General features: G+C 32.8%; 1 protein-coding gene and 1 long non-coding RNA gene across 4 annotated transcripts in view; one reads left to right on the forward strand and one right to left on the reverse strand.

The window, feature by feature from the left end:
* Positions 1-227: 227 nt before the first annotated feature.
* The window catches only part of LOC144552164 (MADS-box transcription factor 14-like), a 60,104-nt gene continuing 43,444 nt past the window's right edge, over positions 228-16,887 (forward strand). The window contains exons 1-8 of one of the 3 annotated variants that reach the window (XM_078300286.1): positions 228-261; positions 2,351-2,555; positions 13,933-13,993; positions 14,636-14,697; positions 14,794-14,893; positions 15,490-15,531; positions 16,033-16,092; positions 16,187-16,555. In XM_078300286.1, coding sequence (XP_078156412.1) covers positions 237-261; positions 2,351-2,555; positions 13,933-13,993; positions 14,636-14,697; positions 14,794-14,893; positions 15,490-15,531; positions 16,033-16,092; positions 16,187-16,267 — 636 coding nt within the window. In that variant the 5' untranslated portion in view covers positions 228-236 and the 3' untranslated portion in view covers positions 16,268-16,555. The other 2 variants (XM_078300284.1, XM_078300285.1) reach the window with 2 other exon arrangements.
* On the reverse strand, positions 14,012-15,920 carry LOC144552165 (uncharacterized). The gene is made up of 3 exons (XR_013510963.1): positions 15,868-15,920; positions 14,410-14,508; positions 14,012-14,298 (listed from the first exon to the last, which is right to left on the reverse strand). It is a non-coding gene; the product is annotated as an uncharacterized LOC144552165 (long non-coding RNA).

Here is a 16,887-nt window from a genome sequence, read left to right on the forward strand (position 1 = left end):
AAATTAAAAATGCATCAGACTTGGACATAGTAAGTCCGATTCCTGCATCTTCTTTTGAAACGAGCAAAAAGACAAAAAAAGGATGTAGCTACACAAAACCTTAAATAATCTTCTGATTGGAGATCGACCTGAAAATCTGATATCAGATCTGAAACAGATATTCCTTAGCTTACTAGCTTAGTACCAAATACTTCTTCTTTTGTGCGACAAGGTGAAAGAGAAAAGATAATCATCCGATGCTTGCTTTTTCCCTACAAAATTTTGTTCGCTATTTTATTTTATTGCAAGTTCGATATAGCAAATGTTAAAAATATCAAAATTTTGTATTTGATAAATTCTGCGCAAGGGTTAGAAGAGAGGTCTGACAACGAGAGAAGAGAGGATGGGAGGAGATGAATGACTAGACATATCATTTCTCTGTTTGAACACTAAAAATTGAAGAGAGGAGATAGGAGAAAATGCTTGCTTATTATTATACTCCAAATTAGACTGTAAATGTTTACATCCCCTCTTTTTCTTGAGCTTACCTCTTGTAGTTTGTACAAAGGTGATAATTGTTATAAGATTAGCCATCAAAAAAAGATAATTGTTATAATATCCAAAATTTTCGAAATATTTGAATATCACATGCCATCATATATTTTTTTTGAAAGAAGTGGGTTATGTCACCGATTTCCATTGCAAGAAACCATTACAAAGTTTAATTGGTACCAGTGGTACCAACCAAGTACAATATAAGCATACTAGTAAACTAAACTAACAAACAAAATATGTCACAAGAAGAAACATAACACTTAAGACCTATTACAACCTGCATAGCACTCATATACCTAAGAAAATAAGCAAAACAGCCTCCTAAAAAGCCATCATATCACCAATAGACCAACATACGCATAATAGACCCTGCAAACTAAGAAATCTCAAAACAGTTCATCAAAGCAAAATATGCAAAACAGATACTAACATAACAAAAACACATATAGCAGCTTCAATATCTTCACCCTCCATACGTAGCCTCATCCTCCATTATGCTTCCTGTCCCAAGCATAGGGATTGTAGCCTGAGTATCCTCCATATGGGTAGCAAGTAAACCTCATAATAGGTCCTTTGCATCAGGAGGTAAGATATAGATTAGTTTCTCTAAAGCCTCATATTTCTGATAGGAACACCAAAATTTAACACGCGCAATAATTTGTGTACCTAGAGTGTGGGGACCTTTTGCACATGCCATCATATTAACTTTTACTGAAAAAAAATCTTCCAAAAACACGAAAATATTCAACAATGGAACTGAATTTAAGATCTTTACAAAAATATCTGACGATAGATATGTTTTGCTTAATCCAAATAAACACGCAGCAAACTTGATCTACTTTTGTAATAGCATGTAAAATAAACTTCTACGTGATACTTTTGTAGCAGTAATAATAATAGTAGTATTAATAATAACGACAAAACCAATCATAGTAATAATAACAAGATATTTGATGAATGTTTCAGTATTTTGTTACTAGAGTTTCGATAGTACAAAATATAGTAAAAAAAAAAAAAGATGATTGGACTAAAAATGGGAGGCATATGTTCATCGAGTAATGATATGCTCTGCCACACAAATGGAAACAATTCCAGAGCAAATTTTTGTTGAGTCTTCATAACCTTTACAAGGCAGTCATTAGAAGTATATTTTAAATTTACATTATAGTCACACATAAATTGAGAAATACTCCCAAAATATGACAAACAGTGTCTAGATAAAAATGTTTACGATAAGAAGTAGGTTTCATGCTTAGGATCGGAAAATGCGAGTGGTTTTTATTTTTAATTTATCGTAAAATTTTGTAAAAAAATAATTTAAAATTTAATTATTATAAAATAAAAAGATTCGAGTGAACCGCCGTTACTAAAAAAAAAAAATATATATATATATATATATATAAAAGAGTGAACCGTCGTCCGGTTTGAAGCTTACCTCTAGATCTCTCCAGCCTCGTTTCAACCTCGAAAGCCATTTTAGAGAAATAAAAACATGTAGAGAGAACAAAAACATCTTTTGACAAAGCTGTAAACAAGGGAGTAATCATTCAATAAAACCAAATACAAGGAGAAAAAAAAGGAGGGGGTCCTTGTTGCTTTATCTGTTAAAAAAAGAACACTCTGGGTATCTTAGGAGCTAGGTGCAGCTCCGTTGGCACCCTCCTTGTCAGTGACTCGAACACATGGAGAGGTCATTTTCAATTTCCCTCTCGCTTAATTCCTTCCATTTCAGAAAAGAAAAGACAGATGGCGAAAGGGGTACTACAAAAAGAGCGGGATCGTTTCTCACCTCTTGGCGTTTTTGTTGTTCATTTAGGTTTACTAGATCAGGCAGTGATGATGCGAGGTCGTGTTGAACTGAAGCGGATTGAAAACAAGGCGAGCCGCCAAGTCAGCTTCTCTAGGCGGCGTTGTGGCCTCATGAAGAAAGCGCACGAGCTGTCTGTGTTGTGCGACGCTGACGTGGGATTGATCATCTTCTCTCCGAAGGGGAAGCTCTATGAGTTCTCCAGCTCCAACTGGTACGCCTCAATACCTCGCTTTGGAATTTTTTTTTTTTTGAAATATTTTAGTTAAAACCTAGATTGTTAGATCGGGGGAGAGGAGATGAGGTCGTGTTCTTCTCTGCTGAAGATACCCTTAGTAGGTATTAATAGGCTCGCAATTGCGAATTTGGGAGGGTGTTTACTAGTCTTTTGAGAGGTGATGGGACCTGAGAGGGTCAAAAGGAAAAGATCGCGTCAGATATTTTATCGATATTGAAACTCGGCTGATTTCTCTTCTTTTACAATTCTTTTGCAATTCTTTTCACTTGTCTTTTCTGCCCTCGTGATCCTCCCTCGTTTGACTGCTGTTGAAGCATTTTTATTGTCATTCACCGTTTGATTTCATCTCAACAGTCCTTTGTTTAAAAATTATATTTATACTGTATATTTCATGTGGTTGAGGATTTTCTAATAATTCCATAACTCAATTCTGATTCGCTGAAGCTCCTCCAAAAATAACGATCTTTCACTTCGAGTCGGTTGTCGAGCAAGCACAAGGGGCAAGGTACTGCTCATTTGTAGCAATTATCACTGTTTATCAACGATCATTTGGCAAAAAAAATAATTTCTTCAATTATTAATTGGCAGCGTGGTGTTACAGATCACGAAGAACTTATGAGTTCTCAAATTAAATATTATCATCCATGCGTAATGAAACTAAATCACCTAGGTTAGGTGCAACTCTTATGGTTTCAATTAATTAATATCTTATGCGTAATTAAGTTCATTGAATGGAAAATGATTTATATTTCGGGGTATTTGTGAAAAAAAACAGTTTTTTTACATATAACGACGCGGATATTTAACTTGACTGGTGTTCTGTGAAGAAATTTTTTGATTTGGAGAAAAGACATCAAAACTCTTCCAACACAGATGAAAAATGACTGCTTAATTATAGTTTGCTCTTACTTGTTAGGGTTTTCATCATGTATGGTTTTAGGGTTTTCATTATTTAAGTTTGACTCTTTCTTCTACTCAATCATCTCTAAATCGTTCATAACTTAATTAAATCCTAGTGCGATAATATGCAGCACCTATATTATCCAATATTAGGCCTATGATTAATTTACAAGTAATTTTCTTAAATGAAACAATCCAACTTAAATTTGTGTAGAAGTTTCTGTTATTTGGTGGATTGAACTTCCAATATAATCTATAATACAACTATTTTAATAAGAACTATATACTTCTTCTTCTTTTCATATTTCAAGGAAAATAATTTTTCACACAGGAATTGAAATGTCATGTAGGCTCTTCAAAGACACAATATGATCTGCTAGATAATGTAATTAAGAATATTCATTTAGTTCTTTTTTCTAACAGTGTATTCCAAAACGTTCATACTAAATCCTTATAACTAGTTATTTTGAGTATAGCTTTAATAAACTGTTAGATTATATATTGTTTTAATATACTGTTTGATTATCACACTATAATTTGAGTAGCTTTCAATTGTCTAAAAACATACTGGAACCCCTTAGCATCATCTTCCTTGCTTCTCATATAAGCCTTGCTAAAACCTGAGAAAAATAAAACATGGATTGGGTCAATTGCTGTGCGTGCTTGGTTTAATGTGGCTCAGTATCCCTGTCTAATCATGGTCGAACAACTCGGATATAACTCTGCTGCTTTTCTGATCCTAACCATTCAAAATTTTCTATTCACGTATCTCTATAAAGAAACTTTTTTATGCACAAATCTCAACAAATTTGAATGGTTGAGATCCGAAAAGCAGCAGAGTTCATTCCAAACAAATTATACATGCAAAACTCAACCTTTATCATGCTAACTGACAAATAGCAGGGAATGAACATCCCTGCTATTCATATGCTTGAACAAGTCTGCAATTATTACTACAACAACTTTAATTTCAACTGCATGTGAATTTTAGAGCGATATATACATTCCTCCGTGCTTTGACTTTGTTTTCTCAGAAGTCAGAAGCCATGAATGTCATAGACCAGCTCCAAAACCAATGGATACCGATAGGGTGGAATATCTAAGGGAGGTAAGTTAAATAGGTTGTTTCCATGTGATAATTCAATGAAAACCAATCCCTAAATTCCTAAAAGAAAAGCTGAGCAGTCTCGATTTCTAATTATCCTATTTAACTTATATATAACTTGTTTCTTGCCAGGGAATAGTGCATGGTTGTGTCATTCAACCTTTTAGTTTAGATAGTGGCCAAAAATATAAAATAATTAAATTTTTACAATATATTTTAAAGGAACAAATAGGCTCGGAAATCAACTCATGCAATATGCGCGTTTAGAAAGTTGTGGTAGTTTTAAGTGTCTTAGAACATCTTAATGCAGCCAATCACAGTGCTTTAAAGTATTTAAGGTTAAATAAAGTTTAAACATCTTCATAGGTGGACTAAACTATTAAATCCTAAAATTTAAAGCGTTTTTTCTCTTATTAATTCACTTGCTAACAAAATACATAAGAATTACATAATTTTTTTTTATATAGCTTTGGTAAAAAATGTAATGGCGCATTTATGGTAGTTGATCAGTAACATTACCATAATTGAATTGCTTATTACTACTAGGATTATTGTAGTTTCATGACTTGTGGTAGTTAGGTTTCCCAAAGGACACTATTATGTTTTGAAATATTGCAGTTTTTGCTTGTATATTAAGGTGGTATTTAGTTGTGGACTAAAGCTAATGAGATTCAAGTTGGTTATGCCAACTTAGGCCAGCATAAATTATTTATGTTTAGTTGATGTCTAAAGTTATATTTTGACTATTAAGTTATTTTTTATTTTGTCAAAATTTTGTAGCTTAGAGAATGACTTAATTTGTTTTTATAATGAAATTGCAACTATTAGATCCCTTATTTTTCAAAACCATTACAAATTGGTCCCTGTCATTGCCAAAACTCATACCACTACTACAAGCTTTTTGATACCAATCGGTACGAGTAACAATATTACTCTATCAATTAAAAAAAGGTCATTTGGCACTAGTAAAGATATACTACCCACTAGGTACAAGCATCAAAGTCATGTTTGGTTGTGGAATAAGTGATGGAGTAAACCCTCAACTCCACTTATAAGGAGTCAAACGAGGAGTAAATTTAAAGAAGTAAGAAGGAGTGACATTTGAGTTAATCCGGATTAAGTTACTCCACCTCTTTAAGTGGAGTAACTTACTCCACCTATGGGTCCTGCGATTAGAGTTACACCATGTTATAATTTTCTCTCTCTTCCTTAGTCTAGCTATTTTTATGATGGCCAAAGATATCACAATTTTGTTATATGAGATGAACAAATTATATTGACTAGTCGCATTTCTTCGCATGATTCATAGCACACTAAGTGCTACTTTTTTGTAACATGGTGGGGGCTAACATTTAAATCAAAGCATGCATTCTACATTTTGGAAACCATTACAATCGCAGTTCAAAGGATCAAATACAACTATTGCATGAATCTGACTGATGACACTTATATAACAATTTATGTAGTATTTCATAACGAATCTCTGACTAATATCATTTTCACTAACATATAGCTATGCGATTGACTTGATATCTCATATTTACTTAAATTTAACATGATAATTAGTTAATTCAAATACTAGTCCATAAGATCACTAGTGTCCCACTAATAATAAAAAGGCTACAAATCATTAAGAATAACATAACATCTAACTATAGGGTTTCATGATCAAATCACAAAATTTTATAATTCAAAACAACTAATGCTTTGAATAAAGAACATAATAATAGTATTATTTCTAAAACATTGTTTTAAACATATTACAATGTGATTGTATGATTGATTTATTAGTCATGACATTTACACCTTTGATCTCTCTGCTTACATTAGGTCAAACTATAATAAATAGAGAGACGTTCGGTGGTAGTCCAATAGTCCAATTCAATCCATTTCTTAGCATCATAACATTCCTGAATTGATTTAGTGTGTAGCAACTCTATTTGGAATGAATTATGTCTCAATATTGTGATTTTTTTTTCAAAAAAATGGAAATTATTTCGGACTCTTGAACAATTTCTCGTCTCGAGTAAGTTATTGTAATTTTAACTAGTTATATTAAGTTTATAAACTATTGATTAGTTCAATTGAGTCTTTCAGTCACTTAGTTTACTCTATAACTATGTGTTAGAGCATCCACAACTCTGAAATTATATTGAAATTAATACTGTTGTTATGAAAGAAACTTGATTTTAATTTCAACACCTCTGTATCGGTGAGTTGAAATTAATTTCTTTAGAGTATACATTATGGAGAAAAAACAAAACATCCCAATATTTCTTCTCCTCTCTCTTGTTTTTCCTCTGAACAATGCTTCTTATCTCTCGTTAATTTGGCGCTCTTTCTTGATTTTATCCTCATCACCCGTAGCCATTTTGGTTTTCCACTTCTCCACCAACTATTATAATAAACTAAATCAACACAAATATAATAAACAATTTCAACAACCAAGATCCTAAAGGGAGAAAAGAAAATGATAATGTACCTTTTTCGCCAATGTCTAAATAGAAATTGCTTTCATTAAGTGAAAGCTTTCAAATTAGAAATTATCTTGCACCAGTGAGAGTAAATGTGAAATCACCAGTGCAGATTTTGAAAGTAAATGTTGAAGCTGATAGAGTTACTCTTATGATATCACTATGTTATGATACCAACTTGTTATGACTCCAGTGTTTTTCTGAGAAACAATAAACAATTTGATAATATTTTGCGGCCTCTTGTTGGCTAGTTGAACTTGGGGTTGTGTAGCCTTGATAGTGCTCGTGTTCATTTGAAATATAGGGGTTGTTGCGGGTCTCAACTTGTTGTGTTGAATTTTACGCATGTGTTTGTTTGAAATTCGCTACAAGTGGGTTGTTCATCATTGTGGATGTCGTTTAGTTGTTGGGGTTGACATTCATTTGGATTTGAAGGGATGTCTTGTCTCGAGATTTTTCTTCTTCTTTCCCAATCTATTCCTGATTGTCGTAAGCATTTTCTTCATTCCATTCTCTATTGATTTTCTCTTTAAATTTATTGAACTCTTTGTTTTGATTATTGGAGCGCCTTTGCATCCCATTTGGCCTTATTTTTTGCGCCTTAATTTGTTTATCAACTTGTTGAGCGTGTGTCATCATCCACCTAATGCCTTAATCGCGGCTATGATCTAATTATTCTTTGATACCAATTTGTTATGACCAAGTGACTTTGTACGAACAACAAACTTTTTTATAGTATTTTGGAGTTTTCGGGTGAGTGAGAGCTTTTCGGAAAGAACACAAGAAAATGGATGGATTTTTGATGATTTAAGAGAGGGTTGAAGAGATTTGATTGGTGAAAATATGGCTGAAGGCGAACAAACATAGATGGAAATATTTAACACTAATATACTTTACTCTTACTTCCAAAAGACAACTAAATTTGATAAATTTTATGTTGTATTGATTACTTGATTTCAATTGATACAAAACACACACAAATACATATATCTATATATGAAACACTCCACTAATACAACTCTCGTAACTCCATAACTAACACATTTTCTAATTTAACCACCCACTTCTGCTATATTACATAATCTGAAAATAAATTTTTAATTACTTCTAGATATTCTAAATTAACTAAAAGATAAATGAGAGATTTCATATATACTACTAAAAAGAAGACGCCTCATATACCTGTTAGAGATTTTGGGGACGTGTACTCAACACCATCATTTTTTCACTTTTGTAAATCCAAGTGAGTTTTGATTCCATCGAAAAACGAGAAGTCAAGTCTTGGTGTCGATTCATGCATCTTTGGGTTTTGTGGGCTGTACCATTTAATGTTGATGTTCCTCTCATGCTTGGTATTATACATATTGGCCTCTCGTTCGTTACTTGAACCTTGAGGTTGTGTTGTCTTAGTAGTGCTCTTCCTTCGAAATATAATTGTTGTTGTCGGTCTCAACTTGTTGTGTCGAAGATTGTGCATGTGTTTGTTCAAATTCGTTGCAAGTAGGTTGTTGATTATTGTGGATGTCATTTTGAAGTTGTTGGAGTTGACATTCATGTAAATTTGAGAGGTGTAAGCCTTGTCACAAAGGTTCTCCTGCCCTCCCAATCTATTCCTGATTGTTGTAAACATTTCCTTCATCTCTTACCATTCTCTATTGGTCTTCTCTTTATATTAATGGAACTCCTTGGCATGATTAGCATAGCGCATTTGCATTTCATCCAGCCGTGTTTTTGTGCTTTAATTTTCTCATCAATTTGTTGAGTGTGTATCGTTATCCTCATGATGCTTTAATCGCAACTATTATACCAATTTGTTATGATCTAACTATGCTTTGATACCAATTTGTTATGATCCGAGTGATTATGTGAGAAACAACAAACCTTCTGATGGTATTTTGGAGTTTTGAAGGAACTTTTTTGTTTTTGTTTTTGGGTGATTGAGAGCTTTTCAGAAAAGACACAAGATAAGGAATGGATTTGTGATGATTCTGATAAGGTTAAAAGGATTTTGTTTGGAAAGATATGGTTGAAGACAGAAGAACGTGGATAGAAATAATGAACACTAATTTACATTACTCTTATTCCTAAAAGGTTTGTGTTGCAATAATTACTTATTACAATTGGTACAAAACACACACATATATCGGAAAGATTCCATTAACACTACTAACACAACTACTGCTACTACAACACAAACACTTTCCTAATTGAACTGCCAACTACTCCTAAATATTACATGATCTTAAAATAAGTAAATATTTCTAGGTACCTTAAGTAACTAACAGATACAGTACAATAATTATACGTCTAAAACTAGAACAATGACTCAATAGATTAGTTTTTTTTTTAAGACTCTTGACATACTGAACAACAAACTATAACAATCTGATTCTAATCTTTGTAGATTCTAAAATGTAAAAAATGCAAAGTATTTAAGTTGTGAATTTCACCGTCTATTTTTCGACACACTTGAAATCATGTCTGATAGACTTGTAAAGAAAAAATTGTGATTAAAGTAGTTGCCAAAAGTCAATTTCAGAACCATTTGTATTGTGTATTGCATTTCTCTCTTGAGTTTGTTTTTTTTTTGCATATTCTTAATATGTTTGCTGTCAAACTTGTCCCTAAAATTTTATGATATTGTTGATTGATTTATTGTTATGCATGTCGTAACAGTCTTCTAATATGGTATCAACATGAATGACTATACAATTGTATAACATCTTAAATCTTCACAATTTTTGTGAGTAGTCTCTCTCTTTCTCTATCTGACTTTTCATTCTCTCTTCGAGAACCTTAGCAATGGTTTCTAAGTGGATTAATTAGTCAAAATAAGTTCAATATTACATCAATGGTTCATATGTATATAGTTATCTTGCATACTTTTATATATGAACCTAAAACTTTAAATAATGCACCACAAAAATCATTGGTTGTTATTCCACTATCACTTATATGTTGAAATTGAGATATTAGGCGTTCATTCTAATAGTACGCGAAGTACAATTAAGCATCTACAATTATCGTCGGCAGTAATGTCAACATTGGTATCTTTTTTTTTTGGAGGTCCTAGCATTTAATTTGTTCTACAACACTCATGTGATGATTATGAAGTATGCATTCCATCCAACAAACTCGCCATGCACAACTTTCCTTACAATGTCTCTTTAAATATTGTATATTAAATCAACTAGCTTCATAATTTTCATGCCAACATATGTCGAGAATGGAGACTGTAATTGTATTATCGTTGCGCATAAGAAGAAGAAATGCATGTCCTAGTCTCTCCAATACCGATGTTATATTAAGGATAATAAAAAGCTACACCAATTTGGATTGCCTAAAACATTTTGTCAATAGGAACCCTCTTCATTAATCATGCTAGAATAATATAAATCATTTAAAAGGGACAAGAAAATTTGTCTTAGTTGCTAAAGGGTGTTCCTGGCTTTTAACTCCTCATACCACTTTTTCATGCAAACGACATCAAAATTGAACAACAGTATGCCCTATATTTTTGCCATTGCTTTTGACCACAAAAAGAGTACTATTTTTGCCATTGAAGAAGGACAAATAATAAACAATAATTAAGGAGAGGATCATATTAACTAATTGTAGTCGTTCTTAGGAGATGTTTTCCTTTCCATTATGTTAATTACTTTTCTAGTGCCCATATAGTATTTGTCAGTGCTCTAGCACACTAACATACTGAACTGTAAACACATCAGACATTCACCTTAGTATGATTGCAACCACAACTAACACCTTCAATTGTTTTATTAAGGAATGTCCACACTAGTATTCTTTTGTTGTAAGTTTCTAACATTCTGCTCATTTTGATTACACTTATGTTGGGGTTGAAGTGTGCATATCATCGTATTTATGAACTGTTGGCTTAGCGTTATTCTGCCAATCTAACATCTTATACGACCTGAAAATTACTACTCTTCTTATTAACATTAATCTGAATAGTGTAAAATTGGCACCTTGCTCGCATTATTTCACATACTAACCACAATAACATTATTTTTGCATAATTCCCTATTATCCAAATGTACCCTGAAATAAACATATATGTTTACATATATATAAACATAAATATGATAAAAAGTAATATTAGAAAAATGGGTTGAGTTGAAGGAAAACGCGGAGCAAAAAAAATAGCATTCAAAACCCTAGTAGCCGCCTCCTTCCACCTCCTTTAAGGTACGTCCCTCCCATCCCTTCTAGAACTAACCCCGACATAACAAATCTCCCTATCCTCTCTCTCTCTCAGCTTTACCTTCTCGTACGAGAGAAAAATGAGGGAGAGGGGGAGGGACTAAAACCGTGAGTGCGATATCGACAGAGCTCAGAATGTAGAGTATCTACCCCATCTCGATCGGAGTACGGTGGTGAGCAAATTTGAACGTCAAAGCACGATGACGATCAAAGAAGAGCGGATCCAGTCGTGGAGAGAGATGTGGATAAAGGTAACAGAGTAGTTAATAGTGTATATAAGTAGGATTAAAGAATCAGAGAATTAGAATAGTTTAGAGGATTTCGTGAGTATAAGAGAGTAGATATATAAATTTGGGTCATTTGACTCGTTGTAAATATTTTTTTTTATCATTAGAATCACTAGTAGACATTTAAAACCACTAACCTTAAATATATATATATATATATATATATATATAGGATTTAGCTAATATGCTATAGGTAGCTAAGAGGCCTCCCGTGCTAGGGCTCAATATTCGACTTTTCAAAATCCTAACGGTCGATCCGAACCGTTGATCTTGTTCTCCATATTAATATGTGTTTGGAGACCAAATTTTACATTTTTTGGAAATTTTTTACTATTTTTTTAGATTTATTGAATATCGTTGTTTTTTATGGTCCAGATTTGTCTGAAAAACAGCGATTTTCAATAAATCTAAAAAAATAGTAAAAAATTTCCAAAAAATATAAAATTTGGTCTCCAAGCACATATTATTATGGAGAACAAGATGAACGGTTCGGATCGACCGTTAGAATTTTGAAAAGTCAAATATTGAGCCGTAGCACGGGAGGCCTCTTAGCTACCCATAGCACCGTAGCCAAGTCCTCTATATATATATATATATATATATAGAGGAGGGATCAAGTTACAACACTTGAAAGTTACAACAAAGTTACAACATCTATTTTTTTCATTTTCAAAGTCCAAATCGTCGATCCAAACCGTTAGATATTCAATCTATATTAAAATGTGCTTGGAGACCAAATTTTATATTTTTTGAAATTTTTTTGCTATTTATTAAGGTGGGTACAAAATCGCTGTTTTTATTAAAATTCTGCACCATTAAAAAACAGCGATTTTGTACCCACCTTAATAAATAGCAAAAAAATTTCAAAAAATGTAAAATTTGGTCTCCAAGCACATTTTAATATAGATTGAATATCTAACGGTTTGGATCGACGATTTGGACTTTGAAAATGAAAAAAATAGATGTTGTAACTTTGTTGTAACTTTCAAGTGTTGTAACTTGATCCCTCCTCATATATATATATATATATATATATAGAGGAGGGATCAAGTTACAACAAAGTTACAACATCTATTTTTTTCATTTTCAAAGTCCAAATCATCGATCCAAACCGTTAGATATTCAATCTATATTAAAATGTGCTTGGGGACCAAATTTTACATTTTTTGAAATTTTTTTGCTATTTATTAAGATGGGTACAAAATCGTTGTTTTTATTAAAATTCTGCATCATTAAAAAACAGCGATTTTGTACCCATCTTAATAAATAGCAAAAAAATTTCAAAAAATGTAAAATTTGGTCTCCAAGCACATTTTAATATAGATTGAATATCTAACGGTTTGAATCGACGATTTGGACTTTGAAAATGAAAAAAATAGATGTTGTAACTTTGTTGTAACTTTGTTGTAACTTTCAAGTGTTGTAACTTGATCCCTCCTCATATATATATATATATATGCATGCACACATGTATATGTTGCAGGAAAATATTGGCAAGAAGTTTGAAAAATTAAAGAAAAAAAATATATTAATATAGTAAATACAACAATCCAAACCTTTAGTCCTAAACAAGTTGGGATAGGCTAGAAATGAAACCAAATCACAAGTCATTATCTATGGGTTTCATTTCATGAGAGAATGGCTATTTTTCGACCATTGGTCTATCGTTGGTTCGCCACGCCTATCACGACTCTCATCCTTTATTCTGATTTGGGACAGATTGTGCAGAAACTACACAGGCAGAGTTTAATAAAGTAATAAATAATATAAGATATTTGTTGGAGCCAATCCATCGTTAGATTTCTTTCATGTAATTTTGAGAGTAAATCTATTGTTGCTTAGTGTGAATGATCTTGGAAAACAAATTACATTCTATATATGTTAGATTCTTTGGTATTCTTTGAAGAGAAAAAATCAATTGTTACATTTTTTATACCTTTTTGAAAGGAAAAAATCACCGTCTGCAACTATTTTGGACCATTAAATAATCATGATTTTTTATTTATTCAGAAAAAAGTTGAAAATTCTAAAATGAAAAATTTAGTACCCTGCAGAAAAATAATGGATGTTTGTGTGTTGAATTATCTTTTACGGTTCCTATTAGTTTTGGTTGTCTTTTAACCAACTACGTGGTTTCAAAACACCAAAGGGTGAATTCAGTAATAGCCTTCTGACCAGGAACAACCCTTAAGCCAGGTGCCAAAGTAGCGATCTCCAACTCATATACCCAGTATTGTGCTTTTAGTCTTGAACCATGAAACCATTTTTTCAGTGCAACCGACACCCCACATAAACTGTTCATATCAGTGGTGTTCCTACCAATGTCATACCAGCTCATACTTCTCTTTTCATACAAAATTTTGCAGCATGGAAAAGATAATAGAGAAGTACACAAGATTTTCAGATGCTGAGAAAGGTGTAAACATGGTACAACAAGATGTAAGTAAATTTCATATTTGTGGTATCATCAGTGTAAACTCTCAAGTACATATTCTGTGTGTTTAACAGATTTCAATCTATCATTACTTGCCTTAGATGACATATTAATAGTATATTATGCAAATAAGGGTTAATGAATGTTAAAAGCGGTCCCCTTTTGATGTTAATCGAATTTTATATTAGCTTTAGGTCATAAGGCAGATGCCACATACCTTCTGAAACTTGAATCCTTGGAGATTAGGTATGTAAAGCTGAATAATACCTCGCAAAATAACCAAGGCAACTAATTCAACCTGAAATTTACCCAGAAGTTACATTGTCTTTTGCAAAAAAAGTACCAGAGCTAATATATACAGTGGAGAACTAAAAATGAACAAACTTAGAAGCAAACATAGGGTTGGTACCTTCAAATTACCAATTCAGTAGGTAGGCAATTTTACTATACTGGTAAAGGCCCGTGATCAGTACGGCGGCTTGGATGGTTATGTCTTCCTGAGATCAACCTACAATACGACATCAAAAAATCAATAAAAAAGTTGGTTTATTTTTTTCTAATAAAAAAGAAAACTACGTGGGCCATTCCATATTCTAGCCACCTGTAGCTGTTAAATAAATGGCTTTTTATTTCAGAGGTCTGTGAGATTATCAGCAGATTCAGGGACCAAAGTTGATGTACCAAAGATTCTACAAAGGTACTTATCTAAGCTTGTGCATAATTTTCAGAAATTTATCTATTTGAATTTTTTTTCTAGAAAATAGTTGTTTCAAAGCACTTTGGAATTCTTTAGGTTGATCGATGGTTCAGATTTTCCAAAACTAAATTTGGATGAGTTTAATCAAATAGAGAATAAATTGGAGTCTGCCCTGGCAACGATCATGTCTCACAAGGTAATTGGCCCCCCTGTAAAGTACATGTTTATAAAAGAAGTAATCACTGTTGTCTGCTGTTATAGTTGCATAGATTGAGTAAATTGTGAGTCCTATTTAGGTCAATTTGATGTGTACTCTAGCTGAAAGCATAACTAATGATTCCTACAGGTTTGGTTGCAAAATTGTACCTTTGATCAAGCTTTATTGGCAACTTGAAGTCAATTTTAGACTTCACTGTGTTAATTTGGGTGATTAGTTGCATAATTAGGGTTAACATAAAATTGTGTATCTGGTTGTCTTGCTGCAGTTTGAATATTCACACTTAAAACGGGTGCCACAGCAAAGGGTAAAATCAATTGTAAGCATGCACAAGCAGATTTTTCACTATAGGATAGTGTGAATAAAAACAAAAAGAGGTGCCCAAAATGGTTAGTGCCAGCTGGCATGGATGGAACCTGCACGATCAAATTCACCTAAAGAACTTATGTTTATATAAAGCAGTGTCGAAAAAGATACCAAATATGTGTCCTGATTATTTCTGGCAAGCTACTTGAACCAAAATTTTAGAGTTTAATTGAACTGTTCGTTTTCTCACAAGAAAAGTTTTTGTGCAGACTGAATTGATGAAGCATATGATGAACGAACTCCAAGAAAAGGTATGTCTTATGGTTCTAATTGGAGCATTAAATAAATCTGCCTAGAACTCAGAGATCTTGTTCTGAGAAAATGATTCTTATTTCTTCTTACGGAATTAAATATCTCGAATTTAAACCATTTACACGATCCTTTTAGATAGTCCTCGAATATTCATTCTCTATAGCGCTAAAAAGCTCCTGTACCCTGGAGAGCTTTCGACTATTTTGTCAAAAGTCGCGATCGACCTAATTAATCTCAAAATACCTCGTTAATCCACACGACTCTCTGCGCACAATAGAGGATAAGCAAGCCCACGATGTGACAAAATTAAATTAAAAAATTGTAGAGAGACTTACAGGTATCAGACCGCAATGAAATCATTACCAATAGTTCCAATCCGCGTTATCAACTATTGAAGAGATTCAAAGCAAAACAAAATTTATTGAAGAGATTCCAATAGAAAAAATAAAAGAGAAAGTCATGAAGAAACGCTTTTGACATTGAATTTCATTCTTGTTCAGGGAAAGGCACTTCTCCATGAGAACAACCTGAGTTGTATCTGGAATGAAGAACAGACAGAGGCAAGAGATAATACTATCTTTTTAGTGTTTTTTTTTAATTCATAATGTCTTATTCCTAATTTTTGCTATTTATCTTTTCATATTTTTCTTGAAGGAAGGAATCAACAAGCTGCCGGATACGGAAGGAGCCGAAAAGGGCAGCAGTTTCGAAGTTGCCATAGAGAAGAATTCTTAGAATAATACTTTCAATTACACCGCTGTTATTAAAATACAATAAATATTGGAAATGAGTCTGTTGGAACTAACACGCGTGCGAAGCGGCGCCTGTTCACCTCACGTGAGCTTAATTACGGTTAGCACTTGGTAGAAAGTACTAGTAGTATACGAAAGAAATGGAGAGAGAGAGGTCTTTCCTTGTATTGTATTTGTATCCGATCAGTTCTTTGAATCCCCGGTATAGTATATGTACGAGTAGGGGTGGCAACGAGCTGTTAAAGAGCGAACTAGGTCACACTCGTACTCGGCTTGTTAGTATGTCAAGCTGAGCGAGCGAATTTGGATTTTAGGTCCCGAGCTAAAACTATTGTTCAAGACCGATTCGTAATTTGTCCGAGCGAGTCGAGCTAGTTCGTTACTAGCTTGGCAAATTTATAAATTTGTATATTTGTTTTCCTGCTATATCTTAAATTTTTATAACACATCTTATCAATTATGGCTAAAACAAAATAATATTTATATGACTAATTACTGATAAATACTCTTAATTCAATTATAATTAAGCAAATCAACTATTATAAATTAACTTTACAGCTAAATTCATACATACAAATATATCAAAATTCTAAATTCATACAA

This window comes from Carex rostrata, chromosome 3, assembly GCF_964058835.1.
Source record: "Carex rostrata chromosome 3, lpCarRost1.2, whole genome shotgun sequence".
NCBI lineage: Eukaryota > Viridiplantae > Streptophyta > Magnoliopsida > Poales > Cyperaceae > Carex > Carex rostrata.